The 25596-nt window shown below is 34.9% G+C and overlaps 1 protein-coding gene across 1 annotated transcript in view; it reads left to right on the forward strand.

Annotated features, from left to right (window-relative positions):
• Positions 1-25596, forward strand: part of LOC148948194 (uncharacterized) — a 92440-nt gene that overhangs the window by 42297 nt on the left and 24547 nt on the right. The window contains exon 7 of the mRNA XM_089093809.1: positions 12960-13071. Within this exon, the coding sequence (XP_088949935.1) occupies positions 12960-13071 (112 nt within the window). The remainder of the gene's footprint in view (positions 1-12959; positions 13072-25596) is intronic.

Consider the following 25596-nt stretch of genomic DNA (forward strand, 5'->3'; position numbering starts at 1 on the left):
GAGGGCTCATTCGAACGGGATTAAAAGTTCTAGTGCCCATTTTAAGTGACCAAAAAAATTGGAGGGCAACTGGCCCCCTCCCACGCTAATGTTTTTTTTCCAAAGTTACCGAATCAAAATTTTGAGATAGCCATTTTGTTCAGCATATTCGAAAATCTAATAAATATGTCTTTGAGGATGACTTAATCCCCCACAGTTCCCGGGGGAAGGGCTGCAAGTTATGAACTTTTTCCATAGTTTACATATAGCATTGGTATACAGAAATTTTCAGTTTTTTTTTCTAGTGGGGGGGGGGGGGGTTGGAGGAGGGAGTGACGTGGGAGGATCTTTCCATGGAGGATGTTTTCTTGGGGGACGGGACATTTCTATGAAGGGGCGCCGGATTTTCCAGCATTATTTGAAAACAATGAGAAATGAGAAAGTTTTTTTTCAACTGAAAGTAAGGGGCAACATTAAAACTTAAAACGAACAGAAATTATTACGTATATGAGAGGTTCGCCCCCTAGTCAATACCTAGCTCTTTACGCTAAAGTTTTTTTTTGCTTTCAACAGAGCTATCTATTCTAATTAAACAGCCTTTGTGATTCAGGGGTTTGTCATTTGAACGAAATTCGAACTTTAGCGCAAAAATCGAGCTATTGACTAGGGGGTGAACCCCCTCATATATGTAATAGTATATGCGTAAAAAAAAACAAGTGATACGGCTAAATAGTAATCGAAACTTTAAAAAACGGAATTTTGATGTCAATAAATATATAAAAAGTCTGGGTTTATAATGCTGATTTAGCATGAAAATGAAATAACCTTCTCATTGTTCCAATTAAACGAACATAGTGTTTCAGAAGTTGTTCTTAAAGAATTGGGAGAGAATTCGTAAATTATGTATATTTATTACTAATAAAAACGTTCGTAAATAAAATTAGAAGTTCTAGTGCCCTTTTTAAGTAACCAAAAAATTGGAGGTAAACCAGGCATCCTCCCCCGCCCTTTTTTCTTAAATTTGTACGATTAAAATTTTGAGAAAGCCATACAGCCAAAAAAAGTAAAATTAATATGCAAGTTACGTTTTAATTATTCATATACGGTTAGCTATTTCAAAGCCTGCATTACTTCAAAAATGTTCAGAAATTAAATAAAAAAAACAATTTTTTTTAACAGAAAGTAAGTAGCGACAATAAAACTTAAAACTAACAGAAATTATTCCGTATCTGAAGGGGTTTGCATCCTCCTCAACACTTCGCTCTTTACGCTAAAGTTTAAATTTTTTCCCAATTCTCCAAGAACGACTTCTGAAATATTATGTTCCTTTAATTGGACCAATGAGATGCTTTTTTCAAGAGTAATAGAAAACTTTAGCTCAAAGAGCGAGGTGTCGAGGAGGAGGTAAACCCCTTCATAGGTCACAGAACTAGATGAAAAGAGGTAATAAAGAAGTGTTTAAAAGAAGCTAGAACTTTATTGGAGGGGGTAAAGAATGAGTTTTCAATAGATTAGGGTCAATAAGGAGCGTGTGTTGCTATGCTGGCCTCAGGTGGCTGGGTGCTGCAATGAACCGTTATTGTTAGCAGTGGTAACAGCGGTGCTTATACTGCTATCAACGGCTCAGTTTCAATGAATAATTTACAAGCCAAGTGATTAATTTAGAGATTATTAATCTGATTAAAATCCGATTATGAATCTGAAATAATCTGATTAGAAATAATCAGACAATTCAATGCAAAAAAGAAAATGTTTTCAAGATCTTATTCTCTTTAGCATAAAAGTAGACATGTAAATGCATTAAAGTCTTCATCTTGTATTACCTGACTGACTTGGCACTACTAATCATTGCAATTAATAATTATTTCTTATTTGAATTGCAGAAGAAAAATGAGCATTTTAGTGCAAAAAAGGGTTACTAATTTTCCTTCTATAACATAAAAGCACGTAATTATAATTACTTTCGTCAGTTAAATATGGATCATGTTTTCGCTGTCCCTTGAAAAAATTTCGGCTACAATTTCAACAATAAAAGCACTCCTGCTTAAATTCAAGGAAGTATCCAGGAGGGAAATGGGGGCTTGACCCCCCCCCCCGAAATCTTTGTCTATCTTGTAAAAAGGTAACAAAAATGAATACAAACAAATTTTGATACATTTTTAAAAATTTTTGTAAGCACCCCTAAAAAAATCCTTTTGTACCCCCCCCTAAGAAAACATGGATATGACCCTAATCAAATTGCCACCGATACTTGCTTGCGAATCTCTTTAGAATAATGAAACATTGCTGGAGACAAGTGTTGATTGAAGTAGCACATGGGATTAAAATTTTCGAAGCATGAGAATAACAATTGTAAATAGCTTCTTTGAGAAATAATTGTTGACTGCTTTTGTGTTTTAATGGTTTGTATTTTAGTTGTATGCTTCTTTGTGCTTTAAAAACTATTAGAAGTTTTTTTGTTTTTGTTTTTTTATTTTAGGCTCTATTTATAAACTTTACTGTAAACCATTTGTTTCTCCATTTTTTTTTTTTTTTTTTTTTTTTTTTTTTTTTTTTTTTTTGGTAAGAAATATTTTCGACAACTCTTATGTTTTTCGGCTATCTACAAAAAGCTCTTGCTAACAATTTTTACTTGCAATCAGAGTCATGGAAACATGTCTTTAGTCTAGGAAAACTGTGAAAAAGGGGTCAACCTAAAACAAATTGCTATACAAATGATTCATTCATCACCTGACCAATAAATATGTGCTAATTCTGAATTCGAAAAGTTTGCCGCTCTAGCTCTGTCACAAATTTGAGTTTTTTGAGATTGAGGCAAAAAATGTTTACTGAGCAAATACCAGCAAATGTGATTAGATCTGTCATATCTATATACGCTCTTTTTTTTACTGATGAACATGAAACTGAATTTTTAAAGTCACAAGGATTGTTTGGGGCTTAAAGCTTTGAGAGAGAGTGAGGTTGGGGGAGAGGTTCAGCCTGCAGGTGTATATTCAATTTGGCCTATGGCAAAACATTTGTAGCCTCGCGCCTGGGTAACAACCAGAACTGGGTCCAGGTAAAGTTCAGTGTGCCTGAAACCTTAGTTTTGTGAAAGTGAGTAAGAATGAGGAGGAGGAGGAGGGGAAGTTTAAACGCATATGATATAATCTGTATTTTAAAAAAAGCCTTTTAAATCCATATACAAAAAACACAAATACTAAAGAAAAATTACACTCCATTTGACATCCTTCCCATCAGTACAAAGATTCCTACTGCCACAATATAACGGGGAGTCCTAGACCTCATTAACTGACGAAGTAGCCTATCTTTCCCATCCTGGATAATTGATCCCCTTAAATGAGAGAGTTGCTTACACCAGAGTAGGAAATGGCCCAGCCCATAATCATTGTCCCCACATCTCAAGAAACTGCACCCGGCCTCCAGACCTTCCCTCATTTTTCTTACAACCTTATTATAAATTGGAAGACAATTTGCTCGAATCTGAATCCAAATCCTCAGATATTTAATGGGCAATCCCAGCTTGAAATAAAAATCCTGACCAAAATTCTCTTTTACTTCTCTATACAAAGTAATACTCGGAGATTTATCCACAGCTGATTGCCACAGTTGCACTTCTTGGTCTTCAAGTCTTGCACTAAATTCCTTGAAGAACTTTTCATGATCTTCTGGCCCTTTTCTCCTCTCCCACGAACTTGAAAATCCATTCTCATCTAATATCCTTTTGATTTGTGCTGTCCATGATGTTTTGTAACACTGAAGGAGAAGATCTTCATATGCTGCTCGGGGGAGTCTAGTCTGGGGAAGTTCGAGGAGTCTTAACCAAAATTTGATGATTTGGGTACATCTTTTCAATTTCAGGTTAAATATACCAAGATCACCATTTAATACTAACGTATGTGCTGCATTGTGTAGGCCAAAAACTCGTTTATAGTAATGAAGTTGAAGGGTTTCTAGTTGCTTTGTCGGCTGATACCCCTATATTTCTGATCCGTGATGTAGGATAGGCATAACTTTAGTATTAAATATATATTTTTGGAGGCTTAATTCACTTATTTCTGATGTTAGTGTGTTTCTATATATACCAAATAATGCATTTCTTCCTTTCTGTGTCATTGTTGAAATATGACTTGCCCATTTTCCATTTCGACAAAGGATGAAACCTAAATGTTTGGCTTTTTCCACCACTTCCAGCATTTTTCCATTCAGTAAAAATTGTGGTACTGATTCCAAGGGTTTTTTGCTAAAAGTCATGATTTGGGATTTCGTGACATTCACCTCTAGTTTCTTCCCTTGCATATATTTTTCAAGGAGATTCAAGAGAGTTTGTAAATCATATTTGACAACAACAAAAAAAAAACATTATGGAAAAGAGCTTTCCTTAGCTGAGACGAAACACTAGTTCCAAATAAGAAATCAAAACGCTCAGATATAATGCAGCACAGAGATCAATTACATAAGGCAGATAAAAGTCGCAGTAACACTGAGATTCATTGGATAGTGGCAAAGCGATTCAAATATTCGGTTTCCTTCTTTGCTGCTATCGTCTTCAAGGTTTCCGGCATCAACTGTTTCGCAGTAAGAACAGTTTGTTTCTTTATAATTGCCACAAGTCCAGGTATATTTTAAGCCATGCTTTCTGCAAGAAAATTGCAGCGTCGAACACTCGCTCTTGCAATTCCAGTGACACAGTTAGAGAAGAGAAGGCGGTGCCAGTGATCTGTCTGAAAACACAGGTCGTAATTCTCCTTTCCTCACAATCCAGCCAAACTCCAAAGGATCCAGTCGACACTCAATATTTTTCCACACTTCTACTTGGAAGTATGCTCAAAGCGAATTATACTTGCAAACATCGCTTGTTGGTGGGAGCGTTTTTGCCTCTACATACTTCCCAGAACTTCTAACTTTTTCTAGGAATTTCCTGTAGCGGACCTGGTCAAGACTTGTTCCGTTTTCTGCACCCTTAAATAAAATAAGCATAGCCTTCTCTCCAGCTTTTCTAATGTCGTCTTTTGTAGAAGCTGAATCTAGAAATAGTCCAGCGATATCCTGGAAGTTTTCTTCTTTTTCGGGTGGTTCAGTGGTGTAGATTCTCCTATGCCATAAACTCGCGAAGTCGAATCATATCCGAGAAAGGCATAGAGGAAAAGAATTTGGTCGCAAAGGGTGTCGCCAAATTTCAGTTTAGGTGCCAATATATCCCACGGACGGCCTCCAGTTTTCAGTAACTTTGAATATGAATGATAAAATATCGGTTTACAGTATCGCTTCGTGTGGTGCAGTAAAAGGACTAGTAATTCCGTATATTCTCCTATTGAGACAGTGGGCCGGCGTTGTGCCGACTCGACCGCAGTCATCACAATCAGCAGGTCAGCATCGGCTGGTGACTGGTACACTTTACATCCCGCATCATTAAGGTGGCCAGACAGCATGCTGAGGATTGCCAGCTTGTTTTCTGCGTTGCTAAGGAAATCATCGTTTTTTTTTACTAAACAAGGCATCTGCGGCTGAATGCTGATCTTAGGGCAGCCTTTAAACTTGCTCCTCCTTACATGTGTCACGTCTTTGATTAAGGGTCCAAATAAATACCCGTCAAACGCTATGAAAGCGCATCCATATCTTCACTTCACATAGTCGACGTATGTGGTGCAGATATCCGCGTACGTGCTGCATTTCTCCCAAGGCAAACGATGTATGATTTACAACAGCTCAGAATGACTTGTGAAAACAATCCCCCACAACAGCCAGCCGTCACATCAGTTCGTTTTTGCTTTTACTTGATTCGTTTATGCTTCACGCTCCTTCTTCAGTCACAGTTTTACAGTTTGCATAATAACCTTAGCGATTCGGTTAAAATTTTCAGGAATTATTCTAGTTTCAATTGACAAATCAGACCTTATGTTAAACCCTAAAAAAATTACTGCGTTTGCTTTTTATAATGTTGAAAATCCTATTTTGATCTTCGCATGCGAGATTATTTGCTACTTCAGAGTTGAACAAAAAGTTTAGAGTGGACGATGACGATTTTCGAAAAAGTCAGACTTTTACGTACCTCAGATTGGCCTCAGAGACTACCTCACCCTCTCCCTCCTCACTTCAAGTTGCTGTAATATTCTAATGTATGTAGGGATGTTAAATAAAACCACTTCCTAAATTAGGATTTGTCTTTTCAGGAAGGCATTCTTTGCGTTAAAAGAATTCACCCTCAACATCAGCCTAAAAAATACTCAAATTTATGAAAGAGCTGCAGCGGCAAACTTTTTGGATTTGGAATCAACACATATTTTTTAGTCGGGAAGTGAAAGAATCATTTGTATAGCAATTTGTTTTAGGTCAAACCATATTTTTACTAGACTATTTTTGCTGTGAACTAAATGATAATTTTGTTGTAATATATAATTCTCAGAAGCACAAAGAAGCTTGGAATGGCCTGTCAGCTCGATTTTAGGCATGGCACTATATACATATAATATACAAATCAATTGGAAAAAGAGGTGCTTTAGACCAAGCAGTTAATCCACTTAAGAGATTCCTGAAAATATGACACTTTCCTGAGAAAAAGACGTTTTTCAAGCCCTTGCCCCTTGGAATAAAAATTGCCCAAAAAATTTAAAAAAAGGAGGACAATTTCTGTGCTATTCCAAAAATTTGTCAATTTTCTTATAAACGATATACCACAACGAAAAAAATGTCAAAGAGTATGAAAGTTTTCTGGGAAAAGACTTTTCTAAACCCTCGCCCCACAGAACTACCAAAAAAAAAAAACTACTGTGATTGAAAACTTCTATATTCAAATAAAATATTTCACTATTAAGAGAAAATAGACCACGACGGTAAAAGAATGACAGTTTTCTGAATTTTTTTTTTCAACCCTTTTCCTCTTGTTTTTTTTTAAATCTTTTTACCCTCCTCTCTCCTCCGGTAAAACTTATAAAGACATATATGCATATATACATTAAATTCATTTAATGAATTCCTTATTTCAATGCTCATTATGTCCATTAATTTTTTTTTTCATTGGAAACAGCGAACAAGAATTCCCACAGAAAATTGAAATAACATTTTCGCTCATAGTACCAAAGTATGTGCTCTATCTTTGTCCCTTGAATATAAGGTACTCAGTGGATGTGCAAATGCAAGTCCAAAGTATTAAGATTTTTGAAATTTTAATTTTAGTTTATCATATTTTTATGTGCCTTTTGTATTCGAATCCCCATTAATTTTCTACATAAAGAAATAAATTGGTGTATATACGCCCAGGAATACACTTAGGGAGAAGGGCTCAGGACTTCCCCCTCCAAAATCCTAGATTTCTCCAATTTTCTGGGCACTTCAACTTGAGATCATAAAAACTATTTTTGTTTGTTATTATGCCCATGACAAAAAATTAACATAAAAATTACAAAAGGTTTACAAAAAATTGCTGCTAATTACGTGGAAAACTCTCCCTCTCTAAAAAAAATCGAAATAGTTTTATATCATGTTTTCTAGTTACATTCTTGAACCTTATGTATAATCATTTATTTTAGTGGATTGCTTTCAACATGTTTCTGTAGATCAAACGCACTCGCGGGGAGGGGATTGGGGCCTCCCCCTATAAAATCCTCTTGGTTCCATTTCCACGCATCTGAAAACAACTCTTACTATTAATTGGCATGCAGATTGTGCTCACGCAATCTTTGGTTAAAATAAATGTTCCAAATATTGAAAGCGTAAATATTTTATTCATAACATATCATTGTGATACTACTGCTACTATCAGGGCCGTATCCAGGATTGTTTTGATGGGAGTGGGATTACGAAAAAAACTATAAAAACGCATCAAAAATTGGTTTGTATGAATTTTTGTAATGGTTTTACGAGTAGGATAGAAATTTCGGAGAGGAGGTGGTTAAACCCCTACCAACAAACTCCCCCATTGGATGCAGCCATGGCCACTGCACACACATAAGCAAAATCAGGTTTAAAAATTAGGCAAATATATTTTAGTTCAAAGAAATAAAATCTTTTCATTAGTGAAGGATATTTGAGATAGGTTGTGTTTTGTTGCTGCATTTGAGAGTAACAACTTTGATGAATTCGAGAAAAAAAATATGCAAGTAGTTGAAATTTGCCCCTTTTCTAAACATAATTACTTATTAGTATTTCTTTATCTATATTTCAATATATAAAAGATATCAAACTTTCTCTAATCGAACCTAAATTGACTATGGAAATTCCATTTGTATAGAAAAACTGCCATGAATATAAAAAGCAATGTTAAAATCTAAATAAATATAAATTAAGACAAACAGTTTGATAGCACTTATTCTGGGCTAACTAGTACCCGCTCCATAGGGACTTAGGTTTAACTTGAGAAATTCAAATTGTGATTACTACTACAACTACTACCAACAACCCACCGCAGCACCAAGCCACCTGAGGTACGCACGCTAATCTTCCATCCCAATATATTCAAAGCCTCTCTCTTTACATTTGTCTAGGAAGCTCCCATTTCCCTTAAATCTTTCTTTACGGCATCCTCCCACCCGAACCGCAAACGACCTGCTCTCCGTTTACCCCTAGACGGTTAGCTGAAAAAGACAATATGTGATATATACTAAAGTGTCACATTGTGACACTTTAGAATATTTGCATATTTGAATTGTACACACCTAAAACCACTGGATCAGTTTAATGTTGCAAACGCCGAAAGCTTGCTCATACATAAACAAAAACAGGTTCAAAAATTTGGCCAAAAAATAAAATTAAAAAAAGAAATCTATTCAGTCATCAAGGAGCCATAGACTGATCGCATTTTGTTGTAACATTTAAGATTGACACAGTTGATTAACACAGTCTTGCTTTATAGTAAAAGGTCGTTAAATTGACTAGTTTCCAATCGAGATGAAAGGTATCTAATGTTCTGGTAAAAAGGATTGACTAGACGAAAGTAACAGGTTTTTTTTTACTGAGGTATGTAATTGATGTGCGTATAAACACGTTTTTTTTTTTTTTTAGAGATAAATCACAAGCTACTAAAATGCTAAGGGAGCTATTTTTCGGGTTAATTAGAAGAAGAAGAGAAGGTGCATATGGGCAATAATTTAAAATCGCAAGAAATTAAGCGCTATTTAGTGCTTGCGTAGGAAAAAAAAACTAACATCTTTAAAATTTGAAGCCGTAAAAAGAAAAAGAAAGTAAAACCTGACCAAACAATTTTATATGCATACACTGAAAATTGTTAACTATCTAAAGGTGTGGAAAAAGCACTAACATTCAAACTAAAAATGTACTACTAAAAAATGGTGTAGACTTTTAAATCTACTTAAAAAAAACTCTATTCGCATCAAGAGTCCTTGAACTGACCGAAATTTGTTGCAACATTTAGAGATGGTTACTATGCACCGAGGCATTCGGCTTTTCAGTAAAAGTTCGTTTAATCGGCCAAGTTCTAATTGGAATGAAGGGGATGCAGTTTATTGGCAAACCAAATTTGTTAAACGGAAAGAACAAGTCTGTTACTATTATGGCTAATTTCCGACATCAGGGAAATACACAGAAAGCACCTTTTTGGAATTAACCCCCCCCCCTTCCCAAACAAAAACTAAAGATACAGCCCTATCTGGCATGTAGTCAAATTAAAAAAAAAAACCTGCTGTAATGTTTATCTCTATGCTCTGTTTGAGCATTCACTATCAGACCAAAAAGTCTATATTGATTCTTCTTCCTCGATTATAGGGTCTGTATAAAGAGAAAAAGAGCAGTGACCCTACTATATTTTAGTAATGAAACTGTGCTTGAACTCTGTTGGTTTATATTTGTGACGTAATTTCGCAAGCCAATCATACTATTCCATTAAGGCCCATTCATTATGATATTTTACTATACCAAGATTTAGCTAGTACTCATATTGGGAATGAGCCGAAACCAAGACCATTCACAATAGAGGTTAGCTAACGATCAGAACTGTGTCAAGCCCAAACCAAGGTTCAATCGGCTTGAACTTAGTTAAGGGCGAGGCAATTAAAATTTTTCATAGATATTACAACCCAAACCAGATAGAAAAAAAACTGCAAGCAAAAAGCATAGCATATTTTAAATACGTAACCTAACCTAACATAGATACCTTTTCCCCCTTAAAACCCAAAAACCAATCGTTTAAATATGGTAATTCATTGTGAAACCACGGCTTTGCAGTCATTTATGTATAGCGGTCTCTTGAGAATAGCCTGTTTGATGGGTTTTTCGTGGCTGGTTTCCTTGTACAATATATAAAAGTGTCCATATGACGCACCAGTACCCAAATTTGTATAGCAATAGCTTGAATTAATAAGACATAGAGGTAAGAAAACCGTCTTCCTAAGCATTGTTTTCTTTAAATAAGTTGTTTTTTTTGTATGAAAGGGGTTTATAATACTTATATCAAAACGTTTTTTAGTCTGACCCCTATATTTTTTTTTATCGAGAAAAAGGTTAAAACAAGTGTAGACAACATATTATATATGTAGACAAACATGATCATATTACATAAATCCAAGACCGTAACTAGGATTTTTTTTTTCGGAGGGGTTTTACTCAAAGATTTTTTTCGGAGGGGGGGGGGGTTACACACAAAAAACCCTCAAAAACGCATGCAAAATTTGTTTATTACCATTTTTGTTACGTTTTTACGAGTCAAACAAACATTTTTTTTTTGGGGGGGGGGGGGTTCAAACCCTCCTGGCCCCCCCTCTGGGTACGGACTTGCATAAATCTGGTTGATTTCCCAAATGAGTAAGTGTCCAGCTTCAAGATCTAATAGTTTCTAGTAACCCATTTGAAATTTTTCTGAAGTCCTCTGCTATCGGCTAAACATTCCTTACTTTTTTGAAAAAATTTATTAAGGTTCAGTTTTATTCCGACTGCAGTAAAGCCAACAGTCAATTGAGGAAAAGGGGTTAATAGCTTTGCGGATCGCTTTATCAGGTTTATTGACGATGTAGGAGTCATCTATAAATAACATCGTAATTTTTTACCTATGCTATGTTTACCAGCAGTGGCGTAATTTCATCAAAATCCCGGGGGGGGGGAAAGAAGCTGGATCCAATTTTCCCAAATCAAGTGAAAATGACAGTGAAAAACGAAAAATGAGTCATATAGCACCATAAAGGCAAAGATACATTAAAGGAAAGTGACTTGTTTCTCTGAATGCTTGAATTATGCAGGCTTATCTTAGTTTTGACAAGATTTTTTTTGCAGAAATTATATTTCAGCTGGGGGCGGAGGGAAAGTGGAGCCTATAGGGGGAATGGGGTCTGAAGGGAGTAGTTGCCACCCTACCTCATAGCAATCTGCGCCTCTGTTTACTCGTTTTTTTGCCGTGTCAATTTTTCAGCCAGTTGAAAAGAATTAAAAACATGATTTTTTTTTATGGAATTTTTAGCCAGTAAAAAGAACGGTTTTTTATGGTATTTTTAGCCAGTAAAAAGAACATTTTTCTTATGAGATTTTTAGCCAGTAAAAAGAACGTTTTTCTTATGAGATTTTTAGCCAGTAAAAAGAACGCATTTTTTTTATTTGATAAACATTTATTTTGTATTTTTAAAAGTAAACTTTCTGTTTCTCTGTGGTCTACGGCTGCATATTTAGGCAGTCGTCTTCATGTCTTGTGCACCAAAAAATGAGTTTCTTTTTATGAATGTGAATAGTGACATTAAAACTTTATTTAAAACAAAATTGTTGTAAATATAAGAGGAACTGCCGTCCCCTCAGCGTCTTGCTATTTCTGTTAGAGTTTAACCGGCACTTCAGAAGAAATTTTAACAATTAAGGTCAATTTCAGAAAAATATACGTTTTCAAACGTGTTTTCTATGTCGAGATATTTAATTTAAGTGCATTTTATTTAGAATGGAAAATATTCAAGAAGAATGTAAAGGGAAAAGTTTTTTTTAAGAATAATAGGTAAATAAAACCTTAGTAAAAGAGCAAGGAGTTGAAAGGGGTGGAGGCCCTCCTTACATTTCGGAGAATTTCTATTTGTTTTGAGTTTTAACGTCGCTCTTTACGTTCATGTGAGTTTTTTATGTTCATTTCCTGTTCGTTTTTCATTAATACGTTGATAATACGCCTTACTCAAACTAGCTTCATAGCAAAATTTACAGTCACGTGAAAGTGTATTCTTTGGGACTAGGACTTTTCGAACAATGGCCCTCTTGTCATTTTTGGTCCAAAACCTTAGGCCCAACTTGGGCTAAAATTGTTCCCTTGCCATCGGGAACAGTTTTTTCGGAAAATTCGAAGTTCTTGGGAGATGTACCAAGTTTTGACCTGAAAAACTACGTCTAAAAATGCTCTAAGCGAAGTTTTAGATTCCCCCTCCTGTTGAAGATAAAAATAGAGCCATTTCTCAAAGAACATACAAAAAATTTAAATTAGAATATAGTGAGAGGGCAAAAATGTGAAGGAGGCCATATACCACCTTCACTGTGGTAGATGTTTCCTGGATCTAGGCAGAGTTTTCCTAATTCTTTTTCCTTTAAATTTTCTTCTGAAGGACAAAAAAAAACTTTCAAACTGAGTTACGAAATTTTTTTAAAAACCTTTAATCCTCACCTGATTGAGACTCTAGCAGCACTGCGGTCCCTCCTCTTCTGGACTAAACAATGAAAAAATGATACTTCTATAAACCAAGAAAATTTCTATTCATTGGATTTTAAGAGGCGCTTCAGAACCTTCAAAAGGTTTGGTGGGAAAAAAAGTTGAAAAAAGAAAAAGGAAAAACAACACATGAATGGGTGACTTTAATATGTTTGTGGCTTTCGTGATTACTTCTCTAGCTTTGTGATTCTTAGCCGATTGGGTCAGAGAACTCTCTTATAAGTCAGTGACCACGCTGCGTGCAATTATTGAGGCAAACTTGACTTAGGCGTCCATTCTAGACTTCCTGTTTATAATTTGTGGTTCATGGCTTCATTTGTTTATTTATGATAAAATTTGTTAAAGTAAAAATTGATATTAGGTAAATCAGCCGATAACGATGAAGAAAGAAGGGATACAAACTCGAAAAAGAAAACCGAAGAGAGAGTCACAAAGTGAACGATTGAAAAGTAGTTCGAGTGGTAAAACGTGGAGTAAGTCAACTAGTCAATATGCTTGTGTTTTGTAATTTACCAATAAATGTTTATCTATTTTTTCTATTTTGTTTAGTACTTTGTCTTGCTTCCTGTGGAAGGAGTGTTAGCAGTCGAAGGAATGGTCTGTGCAGTTTAGAAAACAGAATGGAAAAATACTACTCCTAATGTTCTGTTATTGAGATGCTCAATTTTTACTACCCCCCTCCCCTGTTCTTGTTTTACTTAATACATGCTTCCTAATTTCGTAAGCCACATTAAACTTTAGCCTTTTAAAACCCCGTTCTCGCTCTTCTTTCTCTGTTTTTTATTCTTGTTACGTTCTTTAACTAGGACAAATAGATTTTTTGGTAATGCCAGAAGCCCTAAGAAGGTATAAGGCACAATCTTTGGCTTTGGATGAGACGTATTTTTCTTCATACCAGGTAAATTGCCGACCATTTAAATCCACACCAGCAAAATCAACTCTACACACTTCACCCCATTCAATTCAACATTTGTTTAGTTCAAACCCTAGGTAGCCCAAACCTTGTTCAACTCGATCTCGTGCATTTCCCGCTCTGTTCAACTTGCAGCAACTCGGCTCAATTCCGTGCCGCTGAATCCTATTCAAGTCAACCTCATAAAAAGGGAGCCTCATTCAGCTCACGTTCATTAAGTTTCAGTTCATTAAGTTTGCTAGTCTAATCAACTCATATGTGGTAACAAAATATGCATCCCAAACTGATTCCTCAAAGGGGAGTTGTATTTTTAGGTGTTCATAAAACGCTAAAAATTTTCGGAACTGTTCTATTATCTGTAACACACACGCGAAGTGAAGTTTGGTTAATGCTAATGAAATAAAACAAAATAGGATGAAAATATAATAGTTCAGAAACAAATTTGGGCTATATATTTGTACATTAGGGGGGGGGGGGGTAAATCATAGCATATATTAAACACGTAACCTAACGTAACCTAGGTGCCTTTTCCCCCACTAAACCCCAAAAAAACAATAGTTTAAATATTGTAAACGCAATGACAAACCACGCTTTGCAATCCATTTCTTTATTGACAGATACCCGTTTGACTAGTTTCCTTTAGCATTCTCCTATGACGTGTTACATATAATAGAACAGTACCAAATTTTCTCTACTTGATTCCCTTAAAAGTATTATACCTAAGTCAATCAAAGTACCATAAAATAGGAAACAATAATTAACTAACAAATCAAAACAATTGCATTCAAGTCAGACTTGTATTACCAGTAGCAAAAAATACATTGTTTAATTTTATTGTTCAGTAAATTAGAGTTAATTTAAGTGGAAGTCAAGCTGCGCCAGTAAGGGTTGGCTTGATGGGTACTTTGAGTTGAAAGAAGTTGAGTTAAACGGGTTGTTTGGTAGAATGGGTTTATTTTGTGTCAGGGTTATACTGAAAATGGGATGAGTTGCATAAAGGTTAAGTTGAATGGGTTTGATATAAATTGGGTCGAATTAAACGGGATTGAAATGAATGAGACGAATTAAATGTGGGTCGAGTTGAATAGAGGGTTACATGCACCAGGATTATATGAGTTCCATAAAGTTTGAATTGAATGGAATTGACTTAATTGGAGCTCAAGTAAACGGCGTTGAACCAGAGTTTGAGTTGAATGAATTAAAGCTGAGTGGGATTCACTTACAAAGGAACCAATGTATGTGCCTAACAGATCTTTAGGACTTTTTAAAGTTGTTTCCTGGAAATAAGCAATTCAATTTGTTATTGTGCTTTTGGTAGGCTGTGTAAATAAAATAACAATAACTTAGAGTGGGGAGCGTTGGAGTGCTTTCGGTAAGGGAAAGGGGGCTTACGGGGACTTCTTGCTTATGAGAGTTTACTTTGTGTCTGAAACCAAAGCAGCTTGAAATAATTCTGCAGAATCGACAGAGGCCTATATTTTAAAATAAAATTAAAAAAAATGTTTCAAATAGAAGCAAAGAGTGAAGTTGAAACTTAAAAAAATTATTGATTCGCAGTTTATTCAACAAATTTTGGCGGAACTAGCAGAAATAAACTGACTCGTGATATTTCCTTACATTTGAAGGATTCTGAACAACTAGCTCTTTCATGAATTAAACAAAAAAAACAAGTTTCATTCTCAATTGTAAGTAAGGAGCAATATCAAAACTTTAAACAAACAGAAATTATTCGGCATAGGAGGAAGGTGCCCTTTCCTCGGTTCCCGCTCTTTACGCTAAAAACTTGAAGTTATTTAAAAACTCTTCTCATTGAAATTCAAGGGTTTTTGAAGTGTTTCAGAAGTCGTTCTTAAAGAATTGGGATGGAAATTCAAACTTTAGCGTAAAGACTTGAGGAAGGCTTAGGTGGAGGGTGAGTGAGCCCTCTACCGTCATATACGGAATAGTCTATTTTCGTTTTATATTTTAATGTTGTTCGTTACTTTCAGTTGAAAAAAACTTCTTGATATTTAATTCCTGACAGTTTAACAAATCTGTCCAGGGAATCCCCCTCTGGATAAAATTACCCCCAGAAATTTTTTTACCCCACCAAGAATTTATCCCGTAGAAAATACCCCTCCCCCATGAACAATGCCCGTGTATTTTCCGGTGACAAACACTATGCGTAAGCAATAGACAAATTACTTATCTTAAAGCCCTTTCAAAAGGGTCTTTGATGGGTCATGTAATCCCCAGATGATTAGCTATTGAACCTATCAATTATCCTGAACCAAATGATTAACTAAAATTTTTGATCGGATGTCTTTGGGGAAAACAGCAAGAGAGAAGGGCTAGTTGCCCTTCAATGCTTTCGGTCATCTAAAAAGGGTACTAGAACTTTTAATTTCTGTTCTAATGAGCCATCTCCCGATTTTCTAGGGCCACTCGTTGAATAGGATCACCCCTGGAACAACAAACAAATAAACACACATCCATTATCTTTTTTCTGGCTAAAAATACAAAATTCCACAGTTTAGTAGATACGATGTTTGGAATCTCTACAGTAGTGTTCGTTGATATATTGAATCTGATGGTGTTTTCATTAAAATCGCTTTTCTGTTTTGGGGTTTTCCCCCCTCCCTTTTCCGAAAATTAAGCAAATTTTCTAAGGCTCGTAGCTTTTGATGGGTAATATTTAACGTCAAAATTTTATATATTTTGAATCAGTATAAAAATTAAATTGCTTTTGATGCATTAATATTAAAATTCATATTTTTAGAGTTTCAATTAGAATTGGGTCCAGTGGCTCCTTACTTACAGTTTGCTACCTAAAACTGTTTGAAACATGAAATTGACTAAAAAACAGGATGCTAGGAGCAGAAAGTCTTTAAGTAACCTGCAGAAAATAAAGACTAATTTATAAGACTCTCAATAGCCCTTTACCGCTCATGATGATCAAAAAATTATTCTGTATATGAAAGGGGCTGTAACCTCCTCAACGCCTCGCTCTTTACGCTAGAGTTTTTTGTTGTTTTTAAAAGAATAGGGTTATGAGAAAGAGTCAAACTTTAGCGTAAAGAGTGTGGCGTTGTGGAGGCATAGAGTGAGGCAAACAGTTCGTGGTAATGAAGTGTAAGTAATAAGCGACCCGGCTCAATAGTAACCGAAACTCTAAAAACGGAACTTTTATACCAATAGATACATCAAAAGAATCATATTTTTATGCTTATTTCAAATATATAAGTTTAACCCCGTTTAATCTTACCCATTAAAAGTAATGCGCCTGAGAAAATTTGCCTTATTTTCGAAAAAAGGGAGAAACACCCCCTAAAAGTCAAAGAACCTTATTGAAAACTACACCATCAGATTCAGCGTATCAGAAAACCCTACTGTAGAGGTTTGAAGCTCCTATCTGGAAAAATGTGGAATTTTGTATTTTTTGCCAGAATAAAAATATACGAATATAAAAGTTCGTTACGTAAGTTAATGCGTACGCTACGTATGTTCATTACTAATAAAAACGTTCATAAATAAAATTAAACAACTTTCGAGAAAGCCATTTAACCAAAAAAAGTAAAATGATATGCAAATTTTGTTTTAATTGTTCATGTACGGTGAGCCCAAATCAAAACCTGCATTAATTCAAGACGTTCAGAAATTAAATAAAAAAACAAACAAGTTGTTTAACTGAAAGTAAGGAGTGATATTGAAACTTAAAACGAACAGAAATTTTTCCTTATATGAATGTGGCTGTCTTTTTCTCAACGCCTCGCTCTTGACGCCAAAGTTAGACTCTTTATTACACGTCTATTTTTAAAACAATAAAAAACTTTAGCATACAGAGCGCGGCATTGAGGAGGGGACAGCCCCTTTCATATATGGAATAATTTCTGTTCGATTTAAGTTATAATGTCGCTCCTTACTTTCAGTTAAAAAAAAAACTTGTTTTCTTATTTAATAAGTTTCAGGAGTCAGTTTCTTTTGGCTAGTTTTACATACAAGTCCGTGTCCAGGAGGGTTTAATGGTTTGGACCTTCCCCCACCCGCCGAAATATTTGTGTGACTTTTAAATATGTAAAAAAAATATAAACAAATTTTTGATGTGTTTTGAGGTTTATTTTTGTAGCCTCCCGAAAAATCGTTTTATACCCCCCCCCCCCCGAAAAAACCTTAAATATGACCATGGCTACATACTTCTACTGCCCAAACTGTGAGGCCTAAACAATAATTACAAAGGCCCAAATGACCTGCCTGTGTGTTATGTAAAAATCAGTCACCAACTCACACTGAAAAACTAAAGAAAACTCAGTTTGAGTTTTTGTTAAAATAGGGCATTAAATATAGGTTGATCCCTCTTCCTGTCCCCAGATGGTGAGCCTTTGTGTAACTTAAAAACCATTTGGATTAGGATATTTGGATTTTGATGTGTGTTTGTGTGTTTTTTTTCTCTATCTTTTTGTTACTTTAGTGATTACTCCGTCTATGTACCTTTTTTTTTGACGGGCAATAAATGGATAATAATAATAATAATAATAACCAATTCACACACATCCGGTATAAGTGAAGCAAAACCCTGGTTGCAAAAATTTCAATGGGTTACCCATTTCAACACCCCAATGAGGTACCAGCACTCTGCCAGCGACGGATAAAAAAAAAGAAACAAAAAATCGACATATTAGGGTTTCAAGCTCTTTTACAGATTTTCTTGAATATGTGTTTTGTTATTAACTTTAACTGTTTGGATAAACATATACAACCCATAAGAGTACTATCATCCTTGTTGTTGTTGATATCCCTGTGAATTTTCTGGGATGATATGTCTCCGCAAATAACTATTTGCTGTTGCTGTTTGTATGCAGGTAACAACAATTATACGCAGCACAGCAACAATACTGACAACCTGGTAGTGCGAATGTTGATATAAGGTTATGAAGATACAACGCAGGTAAAACCCAGCTTAAAAATATGAAAAAAAATATGTTGCAAGTTATTATCATCCCTGAATCAACCTTGAGCTTGAGCGAAGACAATTTTCGACTATACATCCTTCTTTCTCTAACCTCATTTTTATATTTTTACTTCCTAAGGGAACTGAGAGAACGAATAATTAAGAGGGGAGTTTTAAGCATTCGGTTAAGGATTTTTGACCATGGAGATATCCATGGTGCACTGTTTCTGTGTAGAAGCCTATCCACTCCGAAAATGATACAAGTCCAGTTTTCAGTGTCATATGCCACGTTAAAATGGTGTTGTTAGACAAATTTATATTAAGTATATAGATCTGAGAAATTGGCTTTCAAACTAGTTCTTAAAAGCTCTCAAAGAATTTTCAGTTTCTAGCCAAAGCAAAAAGGAGGCGCACATCATTGTCTCATTCTTTTCCAAAATTCCTAAAAATTTTCTTTTGTAATTACCTTTTACTGTTAAGATAAAAATAAAAACATTTGTTATTACTAAATTAGATTTAAATGGATTCTTTTTCATCAGAAAGTTTTTTCAAAACACTTTTTAGTTTTCGCTTAATAAGATGGCTGGGGGAGGGGGGCATAAAAGATGGGAATTGTGATTCTCTGGTTAAAGAATTGTGACCATGGAGATATGCTTCCCAGCTTTTCAACTTTAAAATTGACTCCAAAAAGGAACATTTTTGTGCCACTTTACTGTGACGTTATCAAAACGAATTTACAAAAAGCACGTATATACGATTAATAACCTTTAAATGAGCCGTTAAACATCTCTCGATGATCTTGCGGTAGCCTCCTAGCCCTGGTAGAAAAAAAGGAGATGCATCACTGCCATCCAAGTAGAAAGGCGGTTATCCTCTTTCCTTAAGATGGGGGTCTCAAAACATCTATGAATAGTTTTGACCTATGGTGATTCCAATAGTGAACTTTTCAAGTCAATCCCCCAGAATTTCTTAGGGGTTTGAAGCTCTTACCTTTCTGTGGTGGACTTTGTTTTATTGAGATGACTTGCTTAGACCTGGTTTCTCCAACGCCTAGTGGTTCATAGGGCAGCAACGATTGATTTCCACGTTCAACGATTCTGAATTAATGACCACAGCTCGTTGAGGGAAGTTCACTCGTCGAGTGAACTCTTCACTCGACTTGAAGGGAACGACCAATATGTCATTCGTTGTCTACCACTCTGCTCAAAGCCCGAAGGAGTTAAGCACTACACGCTGTAGAAAAATTGTCCTTCTTTCATTCACGTCGGGTGAGCCCAGTGTCACCACCTTCCCGATTTACCTTTAAATGGAAAATTATACTGGAAAGTTTTTTGAAAAATACATTTTTAAAATTTCTGTTGTCACCAGTAGTAAGGCCATAGGCACTTGAAAACATACCCGCAAACCTACGCCTGAGGCATAGATATGTGTGTAGGTTTTCAACGAATTGCGTTCCTTCCGGTTTTTCTGGTAGGTAATTCTAATCTAGAGGTCAATACATCTTTCAAAGAGGAACGAGTACGCAATACCGGTCCTAGTGTGATTGATTTTTTGGACAATTGCCTTTAGTCAAGAATAGTTTGTTATGAATGTGTCGTTGCTAAAGCTAACTCTCATTGGAAAAAAGGGGTATAAAGCTTTTTGTTTTTGATAAGAATTGCACAATGAACGTATCGTTTGACGTGGACGTTTTTTATGAGCCAATCAGAGGTTGTTCAATATACGATAACTTGATTTGTGGTTGAGATTTGAATAAAAGAAATGGTTATGTTATTTGCTTGCATGTATAGGAATTCCCATGTTATTTGCTTGCAGGTATAGAAATTCCCTTGTTATTTGCTAGCATGTATAGGAATTCACATGATATTTGCTTGCGTGTATAGGAATTCCCATGTTATTTGATAGATGTTCTCGAAATTCACAGGTTCTTTGCTTGCGTGTATAGGAATTCCCAGGTTATTTGCTTGCATGTATAGGAATTCCCATGTTATGTGCGTGCATGTATAGTAATTCCCATGTTATTTGCTTGCATGTATAAGAATTCCTATGTTATTTGCTTGCGTGTATATGAATTCAAATGTTATTTGGTTGCTTGTATAGGAATTCCCTTGGTATTTTATTGATTGTATAGGAATTCCCAAGTCATTTGCTTGCGTGTATAGGAATTCCCATGTTATTTGCTTACTTGTATAGGAATTCCCCTGTTATTTGCTTGCTTGAATAGGAATTCCCATGTTATTTGCTTGCATGTATAGGAATTCCCATGTTATTTGCTTGTGTGTATAGGAATTCCCAGGTTATTTTCTTGCATGTATAGGAACTCCCATTTTATTTGCTTGCATGTATAGGAATTGCAACGTTATTTTGCTTGCGTGTATAGGAATTCCAATGTTATTTGCTTGCGTGTATAGGAATTCACATGTTATTTGCTTGCTTGTATAGGAATTCCCATGTTATTTGCTTGCGTGTATAGGAATTCCTATGTTATTTGCTTGCGTTTATAGGAATTCCCATGTTATTTGCTTGATTGAATATGAATAACCTTGTTATATGCTTGCATGTATAGGAATTCCCATGTTTTTTGCTTGCATGTATAGGAATTCCCAGGTTATTTGCTTGCATGTATAGGAATTCCCATGTTATTTGCTAGAATGTATAGGAATTCCAATTTTATATGCTAGCGAGTATAGGAATTCCCATGTTATTTGCTTGCGTGTATAGGAATTCCCATGTTATTTGCTTTGCATGTATAGGAATTCCCAAGTTATTTGCTTGCGTGTATAGGAATTCCCTTGTTATTTGCTTGCATGTATAGGAATTCCCATGTTATTTGCTTGCTTGTATAGGAATTCCCACGTTATTTTCTTGCTTGTATAGTAATTCAGATTTTATTTGCTTGCTTGTATAGGAATTCCCATGTTATTTGCTTGCATGTATAGGAACTCCCATGTTATTTGCTTTCATGTATATGAATTTCCACGGTATTTTGCTTGCTTGTATAGGAATTCCCATGTTATTTGGTTTCTTGCATAGGAATTCCCATGTTATTTTCTTGCATGTATAGGAATTCCCTTGTTATTTGCTTGCGTGTATAGGAAACCCCAGGTTATTTGCTTGCACGTATAGGAATTCCCAAGTTATTTTGATTGCGTGTATAGGAATTCCCCTGTTATTTTCTTGCGTGTATAGGAATTCCCATGTTATTTGATTGCGTGTATAGGAATTCCCACGTTATTTGCTTGCGTGTATAGGACTTCCCATGCTATTTTAAGGGCTTATGTGCCTCCTTCCTATGCTATTCCAGGAGCTTATGTTCCTTTCTATGCTATTATAAGGACTTTTCCGTGTGGTTTTTCTTTACTTGGCCCCGAAGGAACCCCCCGGTCCTCAAAGGTTCTCTAGGCTCCCAAAGGAGCCGTGGTTTACCTTGTAACTTTTACATCCTCTTCATTTTCAAAGTTCCGTTTGAAGCACTCAGTTGTTTTAAGCCAGTGTTATTTTTTCTTTACATGGTGTTCGTTCAAAAAAGCAAGAATTTCTGTTAAATAAATAATTCTTATATTTTTTCCGTTCAATTGAAGGCGAGGATTTCTGTTAAATAAATAATTGTTATACCTTTTAAAATGACTTCACGGGGGTTTGAGGGGGCTCTGTTGTTTAGAAGGACTAATGTTTTTGAAAAGGGTAATTACTTCTTTAGTTTACGAGATTTGCGAATTTTTTGCGAAAAGATATTTGCGTAAAGGTATTGCGATGGTTAAGAATGCCTCACGGGTAATTAAAGAATGGGATGCTTGCATCAACAATACAAAGAATATGCTATTATACTTAATAGATTTGACGCTTACAAGAGACATTGCTAAAAGGTATTCAATAGCTTAATTGAAAAGTAACGATAGAATGACAGTGTGACTTGACCTAGCTTTACCTCGCCGATGTGGTCTGTATAATACATAAGTAACGTTTGAAAAGTATTATCAATTTAAAAAGAAATGGCTGAAAAGTGTTTTGAGGGGGATGGGTTGCATGGAGGGTTAAGTTGCCCGAGGGTTCAGTTAAAGGGGAGCCAGGTGCCCGGGGGGTTCGGTTATCCAGGGGTTCAGGTACAAGGGGGATTCAGTTGCACGGGGGTTGAGTTAAATGGGAATTGAGTTCCACGAGAGTAGTGCTTTGTCGTGGTTTAGCCGTGAGGTCCCTTACCACAACCCCAAAGGGCTCCGCTGGCCCCCCCCCACCCCCGAAGGACCCCCCCGGGCCTCAAGGATTCCGTGGGGTTTGTCTTTACTTGGTGTTCATTAAAAACGAAATTTTTGTTGTAAATAAGTAGTTCTTGTATCTTTTAAAATAACTTTACGGGGTTTAAGAGACTCTGTTGCCTGATTCCATGTGGTTTTTCTTCTTTTCAGTAAATAAACTCAATATCCTAAAAGTGTTTAATTCAAAATTTTTTAAAACTTCGAAATTTTTAGACTTTATTTATTTTTTTCTTTTTTTAAATAACTTAAAATTTCAAAATATGCTTACAGTTCTAACAATTGCGCTCTGTGATTGGTCAGAGACACGATGTGACTTTCCCACTGGTATTCTATGACCGGTTATTGACACTACCTAATCGATTGCATGTATTAAATCAGTATTTTTTACGCAGTGGAACGATAAACACACAAGTCATATCTTTAAAAAAAAAGTGAAGATGGAGCATTTTAATAAAGTGTGTTTACATAACAAGGTTATTGTAGCATTGAGTGCTGACAAAGAGAAGTATTTAAACTTTGAAACAAGTACAGGCGGTAGCACTATTGGAAATGTATGCATGCATTGTCATGACAGTAAGGAATTAAATTTCTTTGGAATACCGAAAAAATTCAACTCTTATGTTGGTGGTTATGCGAGATTGAGATCTCCAGTGATGATTGCACTCAAAGAGAATGCCAACATAAAAATAATCATTGATGATAGAGGTCAACTCCTTGCTACTGTTGCAGGTAACACATTACCTACTGATACATCCAATCGTCACCTTTCGGGTATTAGCATTCAACTTAATGTCAACAAAAGAAAGGCCTACTATTCTACTAATATCTTAAACCATATCTTATCTACGTGCATAAACTGTTACCTGTGTAATAATAATGTGATAATAGACAGTGAAATTGCCAGAAAAATAAAAATGGCATTGTCAGAAAATATAACTATGGAATATAAAGATGAATCGATGAAAAACAAAGCACCAGCAAACGTTACTGCCATTGATCAAACAGTCATTGAACCAAATAATACCAAAGACGAAAAGCATATTGAGCCTGTTGATGTGACACCGGTAAAAATTGTGTATGACGCAAAATGGAATAATGATTATTCTACTGATTACGAACTAAGAGAAGACAATAGCTATAAAATCAAGAGAGAACATGGTGAACTATTTTATGGAACAGATTCAAAATGTCCAAAGTTAATCATTGATATTAATAATGTATCATAATATATTTTTTGTATTAATATTCTACATAGCATTATTTCATTAAAAATATATTATGCATTACATTGTTATGTGTTCATTATTTTTAGAGTAAGCTAGCATATTAAACGTTTAGAATGTCTAATAAAACGTCGGAGATGTAAGAAAAGGAATTTGGATACATCTATTGTCAGACACATGGGAACAAATTCTTTCTTGAATTCGCCTCCTGGATAAATAAGAAAAAGACATTTCATTCAAGAAATTATGACGAAACTCTAAGTAATCAACAAACTCTTTCTTGAAGTTACCTAATGGATACACAATGCAGAAATTTCATTTAAGAAATTATCAAAAATTGTAAGTAAGTAGCAAATTCTTTCAAAAATATGTTAATACGTTTAAGCAATAAATATCTTTAAGCTTAACCCGTCTTTATTCTTTAGAATAGTTTTATTCATCTCATTAAATTATGAAGAAATTGTAAGTAACAATAGCTTTCTTGAATTCGCTTCCTGGACACAATACAGATATTTAATTCAAGAAATCATAATAAAATCGCAAGTAAGTAATAAAGTCTTTATTGTTTTCACCTATTGGATACACAATACTGAAATTTCATTCTAGAAATTAGGAAGGAATTGTAAATAGGTAACACACTCATGTTACCTCATGGATACACAATGCAGAAATTTCATTTAAGAAATTATCAAAATTTTTAAGTAAGTAGCAAATTCTTTCTTGAATTCGCCTCCTGGGTAAATAAAAAAGACAGTTCATTAAAAAATTTATGAAAAAATTGTAAGTAAGTAGCAAATTCTTTCTTGAATTCACCTGCTGGATAAACAAAAAAGACATTTCGTTCTAGAAATTACGACGAAATTCCAAGTAAGTAACAAAATCTTTATTGTTTTCATGACTTAGATACATGATGTAGAAATTTAATTCAAGAAATTATGAAAAAATTTCTCAGTAAGTAACAATTTCTTTCTTGAAGTCAACTCTTGGATACACAATACGGAAATTTCATTCAAGAAATTATGAAAATATTTGTAAGTAAGTAACAAACTCTTTTTGTTTTCACCTCTTGGATATACAGTACAGATACTTCATTCAAGAAATTATGAAAAAATCGCAAGTAAGTACCTTTTTTTTCTCTTTATCAAAAACAATTTTCACTTAGCTACACGATGTAGAAATTTAATTCAAGAAATTGGGAAAAAATTCTCAGTAAGTAACAATTTCTTTCTTGAAGTCAACTCATGGATACACAATACGGAAATTTCATTCAAGAATTTCATGACTTAGATACACGATGTAGAAATTTGATTCAAGAAATTATGAAAAAATTCTCCGTAAGTAACAATTTCTTTCTTGAAGTCATCTCTTGGATACACAATACGGAAATTTCATTCAAGAAATTATGAAAATATTTGTAAGTAAGTAACAAACTCTATTGATTTCACCTCTTGGATATACAGTACAGATACTTCATTCAAGAAATTATTAAAAAATCGTAAGTAAGTAACTTTTTTTTTCTCTTTATCACAAACAATTTTCACTGAGCTAAATGATGTAGAAACTTAGTTCAAGAAATTATCGAAAAATTCTCAGTAAGTAACAATTTCTTTCTTGAAGTCAACTCTTGGATACGCAATACATAAATTTCATTTATGAAATTATGAAAAAATTGTAACTAA

Source organism: Artemia sp. Qi Xiang Cuo, chromosome 9 (genome assembly GCF_049724085.1).
Source record: "Artemia sp. Qi Xiang Cuo chromosome 9, ASM4972408v1, whole genome shotgun sequence".
Classification (NCBI taxonomy): domain Eukaryota; kingdom Metazoa; phylum Arthropoda; class Branchiopoda; order Anostraca; family Artemiidae; genus Artemia; species Artemia sp. Qi Xiang Cuo.